General features: G+C 41.9%; 1 protein-coding gene across 5 annotated transcripts in view; it reads left to right on the top strand.

Annotated features, from left to right (window-relative positions):
• The window catches only part of TRAPPC9 (trafficking protein particle complex subunit 9), a 330,633-nt gene that overhangs the window by 105,035 nt on the left and 208,971 nt on the right, over nucleotides 1–16,627 (top strand). For all 5 annotated transcript variants that reach the window (XM_034436032.3, XM_034436031.3, XM_034436033.3 and 2 more), the window contains one exon: nucleotides 7,266–7,356. In XM_034436032.3, coding sequence (XP_034291923.1) covers nucleotides 7,266–7,356 — 91 coding nt within the window. The remainder of the gene's footprint in view (nucleotides 1–7,265; nucleotides 7,357–16,627) is intronic.

Here is a 16,627-nt window from a genome sequence, read left to right as displayed (position 1 = left end):
AGTGTCAAGTGCAGGAAATCGGGAGTTAGAATAACAGAATAACAGAGTTGGAAGGAACCTTTGAGGTCTTCTAGTCTAACCCCTTTTCAGGCAGGAGACCCTATACCATTTCAGACAAGTGGCTGTCCAGTCTCTTCTTAAAAACTTCCGGTGTTGGAGCAGCCACAACTTCTGAAGGCAAGCTATTCCACTGGTTAATTGTTCTAACTATTAGGAAATTTCTCTTAATTCTAGGTTGGTTTTCTCCTTGATTAATTTCCATCCATTGCTTCTTGTCCTGCCTTCAGGTGCTTTGGTGAATAGCTTGACTCCTTCTTCTTTGTGGCAGCCCCTGAGATATTGGAAAACTGCTATCATGTCACCCCTAGTCCTTCCTTTCATTAAACTAAACATACCCAATTCCAGCAATCGTTATTTATATGTTTTAGTCAAGGCGGTTTACATGAATACAGTCTTATTGCATGCTAACACTCTCTACAAGAATCTGAACTATTAACGATGAAAGCAAATCGGCAGTAGATAAGTGTCCACAGAATTCAAAGTGGGCTGGACTTCGATCTCTTGTGGGCGCAAAGGGACTCGAGACTGATGACGTGTGTGACCCCTCCTTCCAGCTCAGCCTAGTCATCTCCTACACATATCCATTGAGTAGAAGCACACCTTTGCTTTGCCTCTCCTTCACAACACATTCTTTGGGGTTCTTCATATATCAATATTGAGCATTAACGTGTCTCTCTATTTTTTTAGAATATATTGCCTCTCGGTGGAAGGTTGGGAGACCATGTCCTACAGTATAGTTGGCAGTAAATTACAGCTCTCCAGACACTTGATCATTGTTCAGCATTTCATTTGGAAGAAGACTCTCGTGTAATGAAGCTTTAAATGCAAACATTTATTGTTCAGTGCAGAGCAAAGAATTCTGAGCCTTTAAATATCTGCATTCCACAGTTTATATCCTAGGGTTTTCTCTTCCACTCATCTGATATACGTGGATACTTGATTAGCCTCTTGGTGGCTTCGAGAGGTAGCCGTAATGGAATTCTCTGAACTTTGGGATGAGATTTCTCTCCCCCCCTCCAAATCAGTATCAAATTAGAATAGATGTAGATTTAGTTTGCTCTCACAAACAGAGAGCCAATTTTTCTCCAAATGAAGAGAGAGCAAGAAAAAGAACCAAAAAGGGTCATAAATAAAAACAGAGCTAAAGGGCCTACCTATCAAGTGAAAAGGGGACCCGGTGGGGACAACACTGAGCTTGTCGATCAGAAAGGTTGGCAGTTCGGCGGTTCGAATCCCTAGCGCCGCGTAACGGGGTGAGCTCCCGTTACTTGTCTCAGCTTCTGCCAACCTAGCAGTTCGAAACCACGTAAAAAATGCAAGTAGAAAAATAGGGACCACCTTTGGTGGAAAGATGCCGGCCACATGACCATGGAGACGTCTTTGGACAGCACTGGCTCTTCGGCCTAGAAACGGAGATGAGCACCGCCCCCTAGAGTCAGGAACGACTAGCACGTATGTGTGAGGGGAACCTTTACCTTTACCTATCAAGTGAAAGATGGAGGAAGGAAACCATCGAGCAAAGTATAACATTAGAGGAGGATATGGCTGAAGGATCCAACCTCCCTTATACTACTTGGAGGATCCTGAATAGGCTGAGAGTTGGAGTGCTTAAAGGCAAAACCAATACGCTCGAGTGGTGGCTCTTAGCAGATAACAACATGCAGCGTGAATGTGGGGAGAGTGAGATGCAGAGCCTTGCCTATTACCAGAAACATGTACTCATAATTACTTATTTTTGGCCAGCAACAAAGCCAAGAATGTGGCTTCATTCTGGCACTTTAAAGTTTGATCTAGACAAGGAAAAAAGGAGGAGGGGAGAGGGGGAAGAAAAAGGAAAAGAGGATGATTTTGTGAGGCTTTCTTGATTATTCTTTGGAGGCTTGACAGCGGCTCAGCTGTCTTTACATGACAGTTCTTTGTAGCCTGGGAATTTCTGGGTTCCATCTCGGCGGTCTCAATCAATCAATAATGTTTATTCAAGTCAAAGACCAGCAAAAAGAACAAAAGAACAAAAACAGAATGAAACAAATAAATACAACAATACAAGAGTTGGTTGTCTTGTATTTGTCCCAAATACAAGACAAAGGGGAAGAGATAAGAGGACAAAGACAAACTCTTTGTCCCAAAGAGTTGGTTGTCCCAAAGGTGCTTTTTCCAAAAGCAACTGGACTTTCTTGGATTTTTTTTTCCCCTTGAAAACATTTCGCTCCTCATCCAAGAAGCTTCTTCAGTTCTGGCTCAGCTATATCCCCTACAAATGATCGGTTAAGGTGTATCAAACCGAAAGTAATGTTTAAACCCAAGACAAATATATCTTTAACCAATTATATCCTGCTTTCATTGCAGCAAAATAAAATTTAGCTACCGCTCAGGAAATGAATGGTTTTAAGTTCTGAAGGAGAAGGTTCATGTAAAATGTATTTGGCCGCTCACCCATTTCTGCTCTTACAAATCATAAGTAAGCAGGCAATTATTTTGAACCGTTGGAGCAGAAATCGGTGAGAGAAAATTGGCTTAGGTAGAAAGAATGGACAAGCTGGTTGGAGTAGCTTTGCAGATCTATTTTGTCCGCGTCGCTGATATCAAATGAGTGGGAACCTTGTTGTGTGTGTAAGACAAACAAATCATAATTAGGAAGAGCTTCTGCCCAGCTTCTTATGATAAAACACTACTGTGTTTCCCTGAAAATAAGACCCTGTCTTATATTTTTTTGAACCTTGAAAAAAGCGCTTGGCCTTATTGCCATGCGCTCAAAAGCCCGATTGGGCTTATTATCAGGGGATGTCTTATTTTGGGGGAAACGGGATATATATTGGAACATTATATAGTGTTTCTCCTTCACACTCCAGGGGAATATCTTTCTAGGTGTCTAATAATACATTTTTTAATGTTCTTATTTAAATAAGAACCTCTAGCAATTTTTTTTTTTCAACTATTCAAATTCCAATATTGGAAAGCTTCTACATCTGAATGTAGCATGTGCTAATGGCATCTGCTGTTTTCTGTGGAGCAGAATGTTGTTTCTGCTATTCGGCATTGGAGCAGATGGCAGACAATTTTTAGACTGGTTAATATTCTTCAGCCCTTTCGTTTGATTAATATTTTCTAAATATTTAATAGGTAGTTCAGATTTTAGTGCTCTGCGTGGAGGAGTTTTTCAACCGAAAGGGCAATTTTGGTAAGGAATTTGGCTGGGATTTTGAAAGAGAAAAGCACTTGTACTCAGATGCAAAATGAAAATCCACAATTTAGAAAAACGCCTAATGTGGCTCTAGGGTTTACCCTTTTTCGGTTTTTCATGTATTTTTAAATGTATCTATTGAAGAATGCCAAAAGCTCCTGAAACTCCCCCCCCTCCCCATTAGACCATTGGAGGAGATAAGATTGCTGGTATGATGTGCAATAATTGGGAAGCAAGAGGATTCAAATGACTATGGGTTTATTGCAATTAAGACAGCTTGCCTTCAGATGTTGAGGATGCTCCATCCCTGAAGGCTTTTCAAAAAGAGACTGGACATTTGTCTGAAATGATATAGGGTCCTCCTGCTTGAGCAGAGGGTTAGACTAGAAGACCTCTGACTCCCTTCGAACTCTATTGGTCCATGTTCTATGAATGCTAAAGCTCCCTACAGGAATCTGAATTGCACACAGTCAAAGCAAATTGGCAGTAGATATGAGTCAACAGAATTCAAGGTGGGCTGGATTTAGATGTCTTGTGGGCACGAAGGTGAAACTTGCTTACCTTCGCTAGCGGTTCACAAATGTGAGCGCGTGCACTCGCTACGCGTGCGTGTGACACCTCTGCGCATGTGCAGAGGGTAAAAAATGGAACTGATAACGTCCGGGTGGGCGGAGCCTCCTGCCACCGGTGCTAATGATTTGCCCGAACCGGATAGAAGCGGCTGAATTTCACCACTAGACTCGAGACTGATGATGCCTTTGACCCCTCCCTCAGGCCCAGCTTGGTCGTCTCCTACATTGGTGGGAAAAATTAGAATGGCCACGTACGAAAGGAATGAATAAAACTGTGATAATAATCATTAACCATCTACAAAAATTAAACTTTAACTATTCAATTAAATTTCAATCATTATTAGTTTGAAATATACTTTGCCATTGGTGATTATTTAGCGCAGACATTAAAATTATCACCCTCCATCATGCAGTTGATTCTCAAAAGCCCATTATATCTTTGAAACGGTGAAAATTGTTCTAATGATAGTTGAGTGGGGATAAAAGTATTTTACCCCATCTCCAGGGTTGTCAAAACACCATGTCTCTAAATAGCATGAAACCATGTCCCTCGAGTGTATACCTGCAGTTTTTCTTGACGCTCTCAAATGACTAAACAAAGAATCAAAAACCCCAAAGGAAGGATTAGGTAGGAAAAACATGGGAAGGTTATTATGCGGTAACAATAGCAGCAGAAATCTCTATGAATAAATTATATTAATGCAGAAGAAAGAGTGAGCAAACGCTCTAAACAAATGAATCCAATTTCTTTGGTATTTTTGTTTCGGTCTGTAGATAGTGTCTGGATCCCCATTTTGTTGAGTTTTGTAATTTTTTTTTTTAATACATTGTGAACCTTCCATTTGGAATCAAGTACACATAGTCCTTGACTTATGACCACAGTTGAGCCCCAGTTGCCAAGCAAGACATTTCTTAAGTGGGTTTTCTCCCATTTTACGACTTTACTTGCCACCGTTGTGAAGTAAATCACTGCAGTTGTTAAGTTAGTAACCTGTTTGTTAAGTGAATCTGGCTTCTCCATTGACTTTGATTGCAAGAAGGTCGCAAAAGAGGATCATGTGACCCCGGGACACCGCGACTGTCATAAATATGAGTCAGTTGCCAAGCGTCTGAATTTTGATCACGTGAACCATGGGGATGCTGCAACGGTTGTAACTTTGAAAAATGGTCATAAGTCACATTTTTCAATGCTGTTGTACCTTTGAATGGACACTAACCGAACTGTTGTAAGTCGAGGACTATCTGTAGTGCCAAAGCTGAATGTTCTTATGGGTGCCTTTCAGTCTGTTGATTCCTGACAACTTCCTGGACTAATCCCTATAGTATTTTTCGTAAATGGTTTGCCATTTCTTGCTTCTTAGGGCTGAGAGAGAATGACTGGCTCAAGGTCACCCAGCTGGCTTTCTTTGTGCCGAAGGTGAGAGTGGAACTCACAGCCCAGGGGTGGAATGTAAAATTTGTTACTACTGGTTCTGTGGGCGTGGCTTGGTGGTGGTGGGGGTAATGTGACTGGGTGGGCGTGGCAAACTTTTTATTTTTATTTTAACTTTTCAAAGCATTTTTTCTGCAAATGCAAAAAAAATGCTTTGAAAAGCCTCTGCCGATCAGGAACACAGCTGAGATCGTCGGAGGCTTTTCAAAGCATTTTTTTAACCACCTCTTCCGGGGAAGAGGTGATTAAAAAATGCTTTGAAAAGCCTCTGAGATCCCAGCTGAGCCGCGCAATCATCAGAGGCTTTTTTTTTTTAACTTTTAAAAGCATTTTTTCGGCGGAAGAAGTTGTAGAAAAAATGCTTTTAAAAGTAAAAAAAAGAGGCTCTGATGATCGTGTGGTTCAGCTGGGCATGGTTGGGGGGGGGGCCCGCAGGGATTTTTGCTACCGGTTCTCTGAACCACCCACTGCCATTGCTACCGGATCGGGCGATCCGGTCTGAACCAGGAGCCTTTCACCCTTGTCACAGCCTCCCAGGTTCTACCTTTAACCACCGCACCAAATTTTTAAAAAATGATCCTCCGTATTGCAAAATTCACAATGGAAATAAAATCGGAGAATTATCGATAGATCTATGAATCATTACACGCATTTTTGTTAGTATAGTTTCTATTTGTGAAACTCTTATTTACTGGTGCTAAAGTAGGATACTTGCTCACCTGTGTTTATTCCTCTGGGAAATTATAAGTGAAACATCTTCTTAATTAAATGCCAGAGGTCAAACTGCATAGCCAAGTGATTAAGGGCTGAGAACCAGTAGAGGCAGTGGAATCATTTAGTTGATGTCTCCAAATAAGGGTTACGCTGAGATTACCTGAAAGGAAAAATGAAATTTGACCACCAGCTTCTTCCGCTCCTTTAAAAATGGAGGGATTAAATTAATTTAGTTCAGCATTTCTACAATTATTGTCAATAAGTGGGAATGCAGGTACTCTTCAATTTACAGCAGTTTGTTTAGTGACTGTTTGAAGTTACGACGGTATTGAAAAATTGTCTTATGACCCGTTTTTCACATTTACAACCGTGGCAGCATCCCTGTGGTCACATGATCAAAATTCAGATGCTCGGCAACTGACTCATATTTATGACGGTTGCAATGTCCTGGGGTCACGTGATCCCCTTTTGCGATCTTTCGGCAAGCAAAGTACTAAGGAAGCCAGATTCATTTAACAACCGTCTTACTAACTTTAAGAAGGGCAATGATTCACATAACGACTGTGACAATGGGGCAAAACTCACTTAACCACTTTCTCGCTTGGCAACCATTTTGGGGCTCAATTGTGGTCGTAAGCTGAGGACTCCCCGTATTAATACAAAATCAACTTTAAGTCAAGTTTTCCAGTATTTCTACTTTACAAGACATTTAAGAATTTGGAAAGTTTCTGCCAGTGGGAAGACATGAAATCTCCTTGCCTTTTGTTCTATCATTGTCGTGCTCCATAGGAATTGCAGGCCTAACACATATTTTGGGGAAGACTTGTGTGCACAGTAATTGTAAAGATTGAATAATGATCACATCCTTGATGTAGTCTAGTTTCGCCCCTTCCTGTGATATCTGGGTTACTTGACTCAGAATACAGAACACGACTCAGATTTCTCTTTGGCACAGATTGCTTATCCAACTAAGCCATCCTGTATGGAATAACAGATTACTGCAAACATCAAACTTGGTAGCATGCTAAGCCATAATTACAGTTTACAAACAAACCACTTTACAGCTTATCTAAAGCTCTTTGGTTCAAGCACTGACTACAGCTTCTAGGAGCAGCATGGGCTAAATTTCCCAATTACCGTAGCTTCTTTTTTCCCCATCCCAAAGGAAAATATTTGAAGAAGACTTCATTGGGGTGGGACCTTGAGTTCTTACTTTGATCTCTGTCCTCTGAAATCCTGTATACAGATTCGCCCTGAAAGACTGTGTAAGTGTATTTCTTTTCAGTGTTCCTTAACTATCATTTACCCCTCTTTGAAGCGTGAAGGGGAGGCCAGCGTGGAAGGGATCCTTAATCAGGTTGTCCTCGATCACCTGCAGTTGGCGCCTCTCCAGTGGGGTGAGTAATGCGAAGACGGATAGTTCGGCAAAGTAAGATTTTTGTTGATGGGTTCCTTCTTGCTGAAATAACTTTGCAAAAAAGCACTGAGAAATTCTGTCAAAAGTTGAATGATGCAAAATGCCACTTGTGCTTTTTCGGGTGGGATCGTTTATTAAATCATTGTAGCAAAATGGCTTACTATGAAATTATCACCTCTATATTTAGTTCATGTAGTCATGGGGAATCATCCAGAATAGACATTATTTTCCTCAAAAGCAGTTGCTAAGTGCTGGGATACAGTTTTGCTGTCTGCTCCAGTGGACTGTAGGTGTGTTAAAATACCAGTTGTGGGTACTTTGAATTATATAATGATTGTCACCCTTGTCTGAGTTACGAATTGCTGAGAATGTTCTTTGGTTTTCGGTTCCTACCTGGCTGCCCTTTCTAGAAGTTGTTCTGAGCACTCTTAATCTTTCTGAGTGACGGGCCTGGAGTCTTAATTTTGTATATTAACACTATACAGTCCATCTATGAAACCATGAGGTTGAATGCAGTATGAACTGATTTGTTTGTGTTGCTGCTGTTGGACGTAATGTGGTTTTGTTGCCTTATTAGTTCGGTTTTAAGTACAGGGTGTTGTGGCTCCGTTGCCTGAGCCTGGGCTATCGACAGATGTAGACTCTGAGAGTGAGGGAGAGGAGTTGGCAAGGCCTCCCTCTCCAGGACCCTCCTCTCTGGCAATGCCTCTGGAGGACACCGAAGGCCAAGAGATAGGCCCAGAGCCAAGCACGTCCCCGCAGCCACAAGTGGACAGCGATGAAGGAGATAAGTGCTGGCTGGACCCTCGGCAGAGGCGCAGGGAGAAACGTGCGCAGCAGAGGGGAAGGCGTGGCAGAGATTAGCTGAGTCACTGGACCACACCCCGCAGGGTATAAATGTGGGTGTGGTGGCCGGTTCAGTTTGTGACGAGCAAAAACTAGAAATAATCCATGATCTCTGCGTTACTGGACTTCTGCCTGCCTTGTCGGACTGCATTTGGACTAATCCTTGTATTGCGAAAACTTTGCCTGCTTTATCGGAATGCTTGCAGTCTAATCTTTGTTTTGTGTGAGTAAAGTCTGAATTGGCAGCTAGCCACTGGGTTGCTGCCAGCTTTATCTTCAAAGACTTTGTCGTGTGGCTTATTAACTCTGGGCCGTCTGTGGGGGTGCGTGTGTGGGACGGGGACAGAACACAGGGAGTCTTTGTTTTAATAATCTAAATGGGGCTGGAATTTTGATTGCTAAGCAAAGCAGTCATTAGATGAAACATCAGATAATAATACTGTCCATCAACACTCCAATCAACCAATAAAAAAACCCCACAGCCAACCAGGCACCACATAAATACTACACCTAAAATAGCCCAAAGTACACATTCCAGTAGAGAGAAGTTGCCTGAGGATGGGCTCCAGCACGAGTCCAAAAGCTCGGAAGACTAAACCTTTGGTCCCGGTGACTGACCCAGATTGGATCTGGAAACATCACATGATCACATTGCTCAGGAATGGAGTTTCGGTATGCCTAGTTGTGGTTGTTAAGCCAGAAGCTTCACAACCAGAATAGAATAGGATTATTTATTGGACAAGTGTGATTGAACACACAAGGAATTTGTCTCCAGTGCAAAAGCTCCCAGAGTACATATAAGCAACAAGTGTTAAATGATGATCATAATCATAAAATACAATCATCATAAATCATAAGATACAACATTCAGTGGTAGTCATAGGATATAAATAAGCAATCAACATAAATCATAATTGAATACTAATGAAAGCAATCAACATAAATCATAAGATACAAACAACAAAGTTATAGTCACAAGAAGCTAAGGAAATAAGTAATAGGAAAGATGAAAAGGATAATAGTAATATAGCCCTACTAGGTGCTTTGACATCCCAAGGCATAAGATAAGTGTTGTGGGAATTAGTTGTTTAGCAAAGTGATGGCATGGGGAAAAAATGTCCTTGTGTCTAGTTAGTTTTGTGTGCAATGCCCTGTAGCGTCGCCTTGAGGGAAGAAGTTGAAACAGTTTATGTCCGGGATGAGAAGGCTCTATAGATATTTTCACAGCCCTCTTTCTGGCTTGTGCAGTTTTCAGGTGCTCAACGGAAGGCAGGCTTGTTGCAATTATTTTTCCTGTAGTCCTAATTATCTGTTGAAGTCTGTGTCTGTCTTTTAACAACAACCAGAGCCTAAAAACCAGAACTAAGGATATCTGGCTGTAACTTAGAAGAGACCCTCACGCGTCTCCTGCCCTGCCTCATTCAACTCTCCTCTTTTAAATTTTTAATTCGTGATTTTATAAATTGGGTGTTTTAATCTGTGTTTCGGCCAAAATATTTAATAATTTTAAGGGATTTTTAATATTTGTATTATCTGTATTTTATCTTGGCTGTTCACCGCCCTGAGTCCTTCGGGAGTAGGGCGGTATAGAAATTTGATTAATAAATAAATAAATAATAAACTCCATATCAACTCCCCCCACTCTTCTATCTCTCCCCGCCACTCCCCCCCCCAAATTTTTGCCCTTTTTGGCCATCCTGGACTCTGCCAGCTACTCCTGCTGTCTCCCTTTCCCCATAGTTCACCTTTGTCATCTGTTTATCCTTCAGTGCAGGGGCTCTGTTGGTCCTGGATCACTGCCATTCCCGCCACCCTGGTCTCCAGGCTCCTAATGGGCCTGTCCTCTTCGGCAGTCTCAGCCCGCTATGCATGCATTCCCATGTGCACATCTATTCTGCCTGCTGGGGCTCCACACATCAGACACAGCTTGCTGTCTCCTTCCTCAATAAAGCCTTGAAAGGGCTATCAGCTCCCCATGCATTGAAGCCTGCAGACCAGTTCTCCATGAGAACCTCCAGTATGCGCTTGATAGTTCGCATCGGAAACGCTCCCGGTGAACTGGCCAGTGGGCTTTGCAAGTGCCGGAGGAGAAGTGCCCAATACCAGCAAAACCTACCTGCAGGCTGCTGGGTGCAGTGGTGCAGCATGAAATCCTAGCTATACGTACTGTTCTGACCTAGGCTTCCTTAGAAATTAAACAGCACAAACTTAGTCCCAGCAAACCTCTTTAATTCATACGGCTGTAAATTACTTTCATTTACAGTCCGCAAGGCTTGATAAACAGTCTTTCAGAGGAAGGTTATCAACACCCACCTATCTCATGAGGAACATTGCCAAAGAGCTAATTTCCAGACGCAGGGCAAGGCCAAACTTGGCACAGAGTCACAAACAGAAGTTTCCAATCTTGAATCGGCCAGATGATCTAATTGCTTCCTGCAAAAGCTCACGTCCCGTTCACTTCTCTTTTTATGTCTTATGGGCGGGGCCAATCATCTCCAAGCCTTACTCCCAAGTCGACCTTGTTTCCTTAATTGTTCCTGTCTCCTGGCTGCTCTGCACATGCGCATACTGGGAACAGGCTCCTGCTGTTGTTCTGCCTCTTCGAAGGCATCAAAAAACTACCAGATGGCCTTGGCCCCCTCTCTGCCTCTGACTCAGAGCCATCGTCGGAGCCTTCCCCAGACTGCAGGACTGCCCCACGTTCCTCCCCAACCTCCTCACTGTCCGAATCTGCTGCCAGCTCTGCTGGCCGTTGGTGGGCCACAACACTTACCTTGCACTCCACCATCCCTAAGGTCTCCTGAGGAAACTGCCAGGTGGAAACGGGGGAAGAAGATCTTGTGCAGCTGCCTCAAGATGGCCATGCCAATGGTGTATTGTAAACAGCGGAAGCCAGAAGCCAGAGAAAGTTAGCTGGGATGTCAAATCACAGAGTGGCAGGTTCAGCAGAGGCAGGCTGAGTGCAGGACAGCCGGAAAGTCGGAGATGAGAGAGAGATAGGCTGGTGGGAGAGTTAGTGGTGAAGTGGCCACGTGGTCATTAAATGGGGTGAGCTGTCAAGCACCTGAATTTTGATCACCTGACTGTGGGGCACCGCAGTGGCCATAATTTCAGGGACCAGGTATAACTACCATTCGTTCAGCATGGCCATAACTTTGAATGTATTGGGAAGGCCCCAGCCTGGCAGGGAGGAGGGATCAAGCAGAGAGCTAGCCTAGAATCACTACACAATCGGAAAAGGGCTAAGTCCAACTTTCCAAGTTGGAGCCTTATCTAATTGCTCCCACGAGTAGGCTGCCAATCTGGGAAGATTCCTATATTATAGGCAGCATGTAATAAAGTAGTTGGCTCGAACTCTGCACATGTAGCTCTGGTTCTTCACGCTGGACAAGACGCTTGCTGAGCAAAGATCATTCAGCGAGGACCACCTGTAATGTGTTTCCTTGCCCTGAAAGCCTTTGAAACGAAGTGTTTCGAAATGTGGTCTTTAATAAAGAAAAATCCTGGGATTTTTGTGTGGCTGTGATAATTTTGTCATTACTGGGTGTTGATTAGCCGGTTTGCTTCACTCTCTAATTAAAAAGCCCAGAGTTCGTTTACAAATTGCCTTTCGGTAAAATAATCAGATAGATTGGCACCTGCTGGTGCCTATGACTCTGCATACTGCTTGCCTGCCTAATAAAATATCTTTGTCAAATAGGAAAAAGACAATCAATCTTTGTGGACACAAAGTAAGTCAATCAGTACTTTTATTAGTTTGTGATGGCATATGTTCATAGCGTATTATAGATATAAGTCATCATGCTTTAGTCGGTCGAACTAGCTGCCTTTAACATGTGTGGTAAATCTTCTGCAATTGAACAATAATAATCTTGCTAAAACTTCAAAACACTTTCATAAATTTTGTCCTAAATTTGGCTTTACTGTTAGACACTGAATCTAAGAGGTGATGTAATCTTAGAGAGATAATAGAATTTTTATTGGCCAAGTGTGATTGGACACACAAGGAATTTGTCTTGGTGCATACGCTCTCAGTGTACATAAAAGAAAAGATACATTCGTCAAGAATCATAAGGTACAACACTTAATGATAGTCATAGGGTACAAATAAGCAATCAGGAAACAATATCAATATAAATCGTAAGGATACCAGCAACAAAGTTACAGTCATGCCGTCATAAGTGGGAGGAGATGGGTGATAGGAACAAGGAGAAGATTAATAGTAATGCAGACTTAGTAACTAGTTTGACAGTGTTGAGGGAATTATTTGTTTAGCAGAGTTCGGGGAAAAACTGTTCGGGGAAAAAACTGTCCTTGTGTCTAGTTCTTCTGGTGTGCAGTGCTCTATAGCGTCGTTTTGAGGGTAGGAGTTGGAACAGTTTATGTCCAGGATGCAAGGGGGTCTGTAAATATTTTCACAGGCCTCTTTTGGACTCATGCTTTAGTGGGTCGTGATTTGTGGTAGAGATGAGGCCTGAATATTGACATTTCAAGAGGACTCCTATAACTCTTAGTAGAAATTAGCAATGGTATCTTCCAATTTTAGTGGAAGATGTAGGGAGAAGAGGAAGCAGAGATGGAGAGTGGAGTTAAGCCTGTCATCATCTTAGAGTCATTACGTTGCCACAAAAGGTTCAAATTCAACCCCTCTTCAACTCTGTTGACCCTTATCTGGCACCAATTTAGTATTGGACTTTAGTTGACTAGACTTTTATGTGTAGGTTTGAGCATTAAATTTCTGAACTGTAACTTAATGTATGTTCTTAATCTTTGCACCTGACAGAAGTTTAGAAACATTCTGTCCTAATTTGAAAATTGTTTAGTCATTCTTTTCAACTGAAGGAGCTAGATATTTATGAGTAGCCATAAAAGCAGTTAGTGCATTCAGATGCTGGAGAAGTCATATTAACTTCTGAAGTTGGGAGATTCTTGGTCCTGGCATCTACCATCCCAACTCAGTGCATCTTCTCAGTCATTCTTCATGGTCCTTATATTAGGGTCATATCTACGTCAACTTTTCCCTATCTTCTTTTCTGTTCCTAATGAGAGATATTGGAAGAATGTTGTGCTTCTTGTCCAGATCTGATCTCTGCTGCTGCTAATGCCACTTCCCTCAAGAAAATTCAAGGAAAGAAGATACAGATTAACTCTGCGTCATGGATTTGGAGTGGTGCGGTGGCCTAGAGGTGAAGCTCTCGCCTCACAATCAGGAGGCTGTGAGTTCGATCCTAGGTAGAGGCAGATATTTCTCTCTCTGGGCACAGTGAGAATATATCTGCTGAACAAATCTCCACATTGGCGTCAGGAAGGGCATCCGGCTAGTAAATACTCTGCTAGCTTCATTCAGTTGCGCAGACTCCACCCCGCAAGGGATTATGGGATCATTAAATGAAAATGATGCTGATGATGCTGATTTGGTGATTGCCTCTGAGTTTCAACCCTTGCTGTAGATACTCTAATGGAGACCTCAAAGATCATCTGGCTCAGAACTATCACTTTAAAAAAATGAGAAAAGAGAACGGATCTTCAACGCTTGTATGATAAGTACAGATGGATGATCAGACTTCTGTGGTGGTGTGAGAATGAAAACAGCAAAGTGTTATCCACAGTCTTCTTCATTCAACAATAGTATCTGTTCCTATTACTTTCTTTTTATGCTTACTGTATTTTTGTAGCCCTTATTTGTTAAAATAGTCTTTTCTCTAAGGTTTATCTTGCGTGTTCCAATAATTCCAGACCTGAAATCCATTTATTTTTATAGTATTAAGAAAATAATCCATTTGATCGCAGCTGCTTCTAGATGGTTGCTAGGGACATTACTTGCTTTCAATACAGCTTTTAATCAAAGTTTGTATCTTGGGAATTTCTAATATAATAGTAAGGTTTTCTGTATGACTTGTTATGAGGAAAGACCAAATTTAAAAGTATTACTTCATTATTTGTTATTTGACCCAGCATGCAATTCACTCACTGGTTAAAAAAAAAAAAAAAAGCAACAGAAGTATACGTGAGCTGATAATTCTTTTCCGAAGACAGAGGCTCGAAAGAGAAGTAAACTGATAGGAGGATCCAAATTTCCAGTTTGGCTGTATCTGAACAATAAAAATAATCAGAATCGGTTGCTTTCCTTCCAGTTAGTGCTAATCACAAATATTTGGAAGATTATGGTAGTAGGAGACCGAGCATCTGGATGGATGTTCTGTTAATCATAGAATCATCGGGCTGGGAGGGACCTCAGAGGTCTTCAAGTCCAATCGGATGCTCAGGTCAGAATATTGTACCATCCCAGTCAGCTGTGTATATTTGTATTTAAAGAAGAACGTAGTATTTTAAGAAAGCTGCTGTGATGGAATGCAGTCTGGATTCCCCAGAGGGAGGGGCTTCATTCCAGAAGAATAAGAGGCAACTCAGCCCAGATATCATGTGTGAGAAAAAGAGGGTGAAGACAGACCCTCCTCAGTAGTTCCTAGAGTACAGTGGTACCTTGGTCCTCAACTAGTTTGAAACTCACCAAATTTGGTACACGACGCATTTTGATGCAAAAAAATTTGTCATTTATTTGGTACTCGACACACAAGCTAGAACTTGTCGATGTCGGCTCATTTGTGTGTCACTACATTATTCCTTATGGGAAAAATGTGTTTGGTACTTATCGTTTTTGGTACTCGTTGCGCCTCCTGGAACCAATAAATGATGAGTACTGAGGTACCACTGTATATTCTTTCCTGTAGGTAGTGGTCTCTCCAGTTTGGCAAGATTCTGCCTATAGGTGTGACACAATCAAGTAAGAATCACTCCCCATCTTTCTTGATTTCTGGAGTTTGACAGCTGGTACATAAATTCTGAAGATGTTTTCAGAAAGAAAGAATCAATATTGGAAAGAGTTAAGGTATTAATTCTGCTGCCTTTAAATCCAGTATAACATCCTGACCTAGAGGAACTCGCCAGATACATAAATTAGTCATCTAAGGAGGAGTAATTGTGAGAAAGTAACAATAACAGATGGACAGAGTGGTGGGAGACCTAAATAAAATTGTTAGCCGATTGTTTCTGAGTGTTTATAAATTTGCAGTTGAGATTTTTGGACTCCTTTATAGCTGTAATTCTTAAGAAGATGTTGGCCAAGTAAAAGGTCTACTGGATGTAGATTGATAATGTCACATTTGTGTAAGAAAGGTATACAATAACAATGCAATTTAGTAAAAAAAAAAAAAAGAGTGTAGAGAAAAGTACGATTTGGTAAAGTTAGTTTTAAAAAAAAATAGTGACGTCAGGAAAATTTAGAATTTACTGTGTCTTGAAACAAGTTGTTCTGAAAGATAAGCGAAATAAAAGGTCTGCCTTGAGGTAAATAAAGTTATAATGTTTTGGCTGACCTAGCAGAAGGTCTATGAACAAGGCAATATAATATTAGCCTTTTGATTCCTGGAAGATTTATAGCTTAGAGGGAGTTGGGTGTGTACTGTAGCGGTCAGGAAATAGACTGAGATGAACTTGGCAATGGCAGGAACAACTTTTCAGAGTGATTTTCCTGCCAGCTTCTCCAGTAACTTTGCTCGTGAAAAAATGGTAAGGAAAGTTTTGTTTTTTTTATTAATCATATTTCTATGCCGCCCACTCTCCGAGGACTCTGGGCGGCTTACACCAAAGACAGTATACTAAATAGCATATTGCCCTCTAACAATTTGGGTCCTCATTTGACCCACCTCGGAAGGATGGAAGGCTGAGTCAACCTTGAGCCGGTGAGATTTGATCCGCTGATCTGCTGAACTAGCAGTCAGCTGAAGTAGCTGCAGTACTGCACTCTAACCACTGCGCCACCTCGGCTCTTGTTGCAAATACCGATCACGTGACAGGGAGATTTGGCAACTGTTGTACGTCTGAGCTAGTTGCCAAGTGCCTGGATCACAATCATGCCACCATGGCGGCACTGCGATAGCCAAACTCTGATGAATGGTCGTGTGTACCAGGTGTTCAGTCCCATCAGCATTTTGAACAGTCAGAACAGTTCAAGAAGAGAACAGAATGGAATAACAGAGCTGGAAGGAACCTTGGAGATCTTTTAGTCCAGAGATCTTCAAACTTGGCAGCTTTAAGACTTGTGGACTTCAACTCCCAGCATAGCTGGCTGGAGAATTCTGGGAGTTGAAGTCCACAAGTCTTAAAGCTGCCAAGTTTGAAGATCTCTGTTCTAGTCCAACCCCCTGCTTAGGCAGAAAACTCTACCATTTCAGACAAATGGCTGTCCGGTCTCTTCTTAAAAGCCTCCAGTGATGGAGCACCCACAACTTCTGAAGGCAAGTTGTTCCACTGGTTGATTGTCCTCACTGTCAGGAAATTTCTCCTTAATTCCAGGTTGCTTCTCTCCTTGATTAGTTTCCATCCATTGCTTCTTGTCCTGCCTT

The sequence above is a fragment of the Pantherophis guttatus genome, chromosome 3 (assembly GCF_059756535.1).
Source record: "Pantherophis guttatus breed Tessera chromosome 3, ASM5975653v1, whole genome shotgun sequence".
Classification (NCBI taxonomy): domain Eukaryota; kingdom Metazoa; phylum Chordata; class Lepidosauria; order Squamata; family Colubridae; genus Pantherophis; species Pantherophis guttatus.
This window is presented reverse-complemented; position numbering and strand designations above follow the sequence as displayed.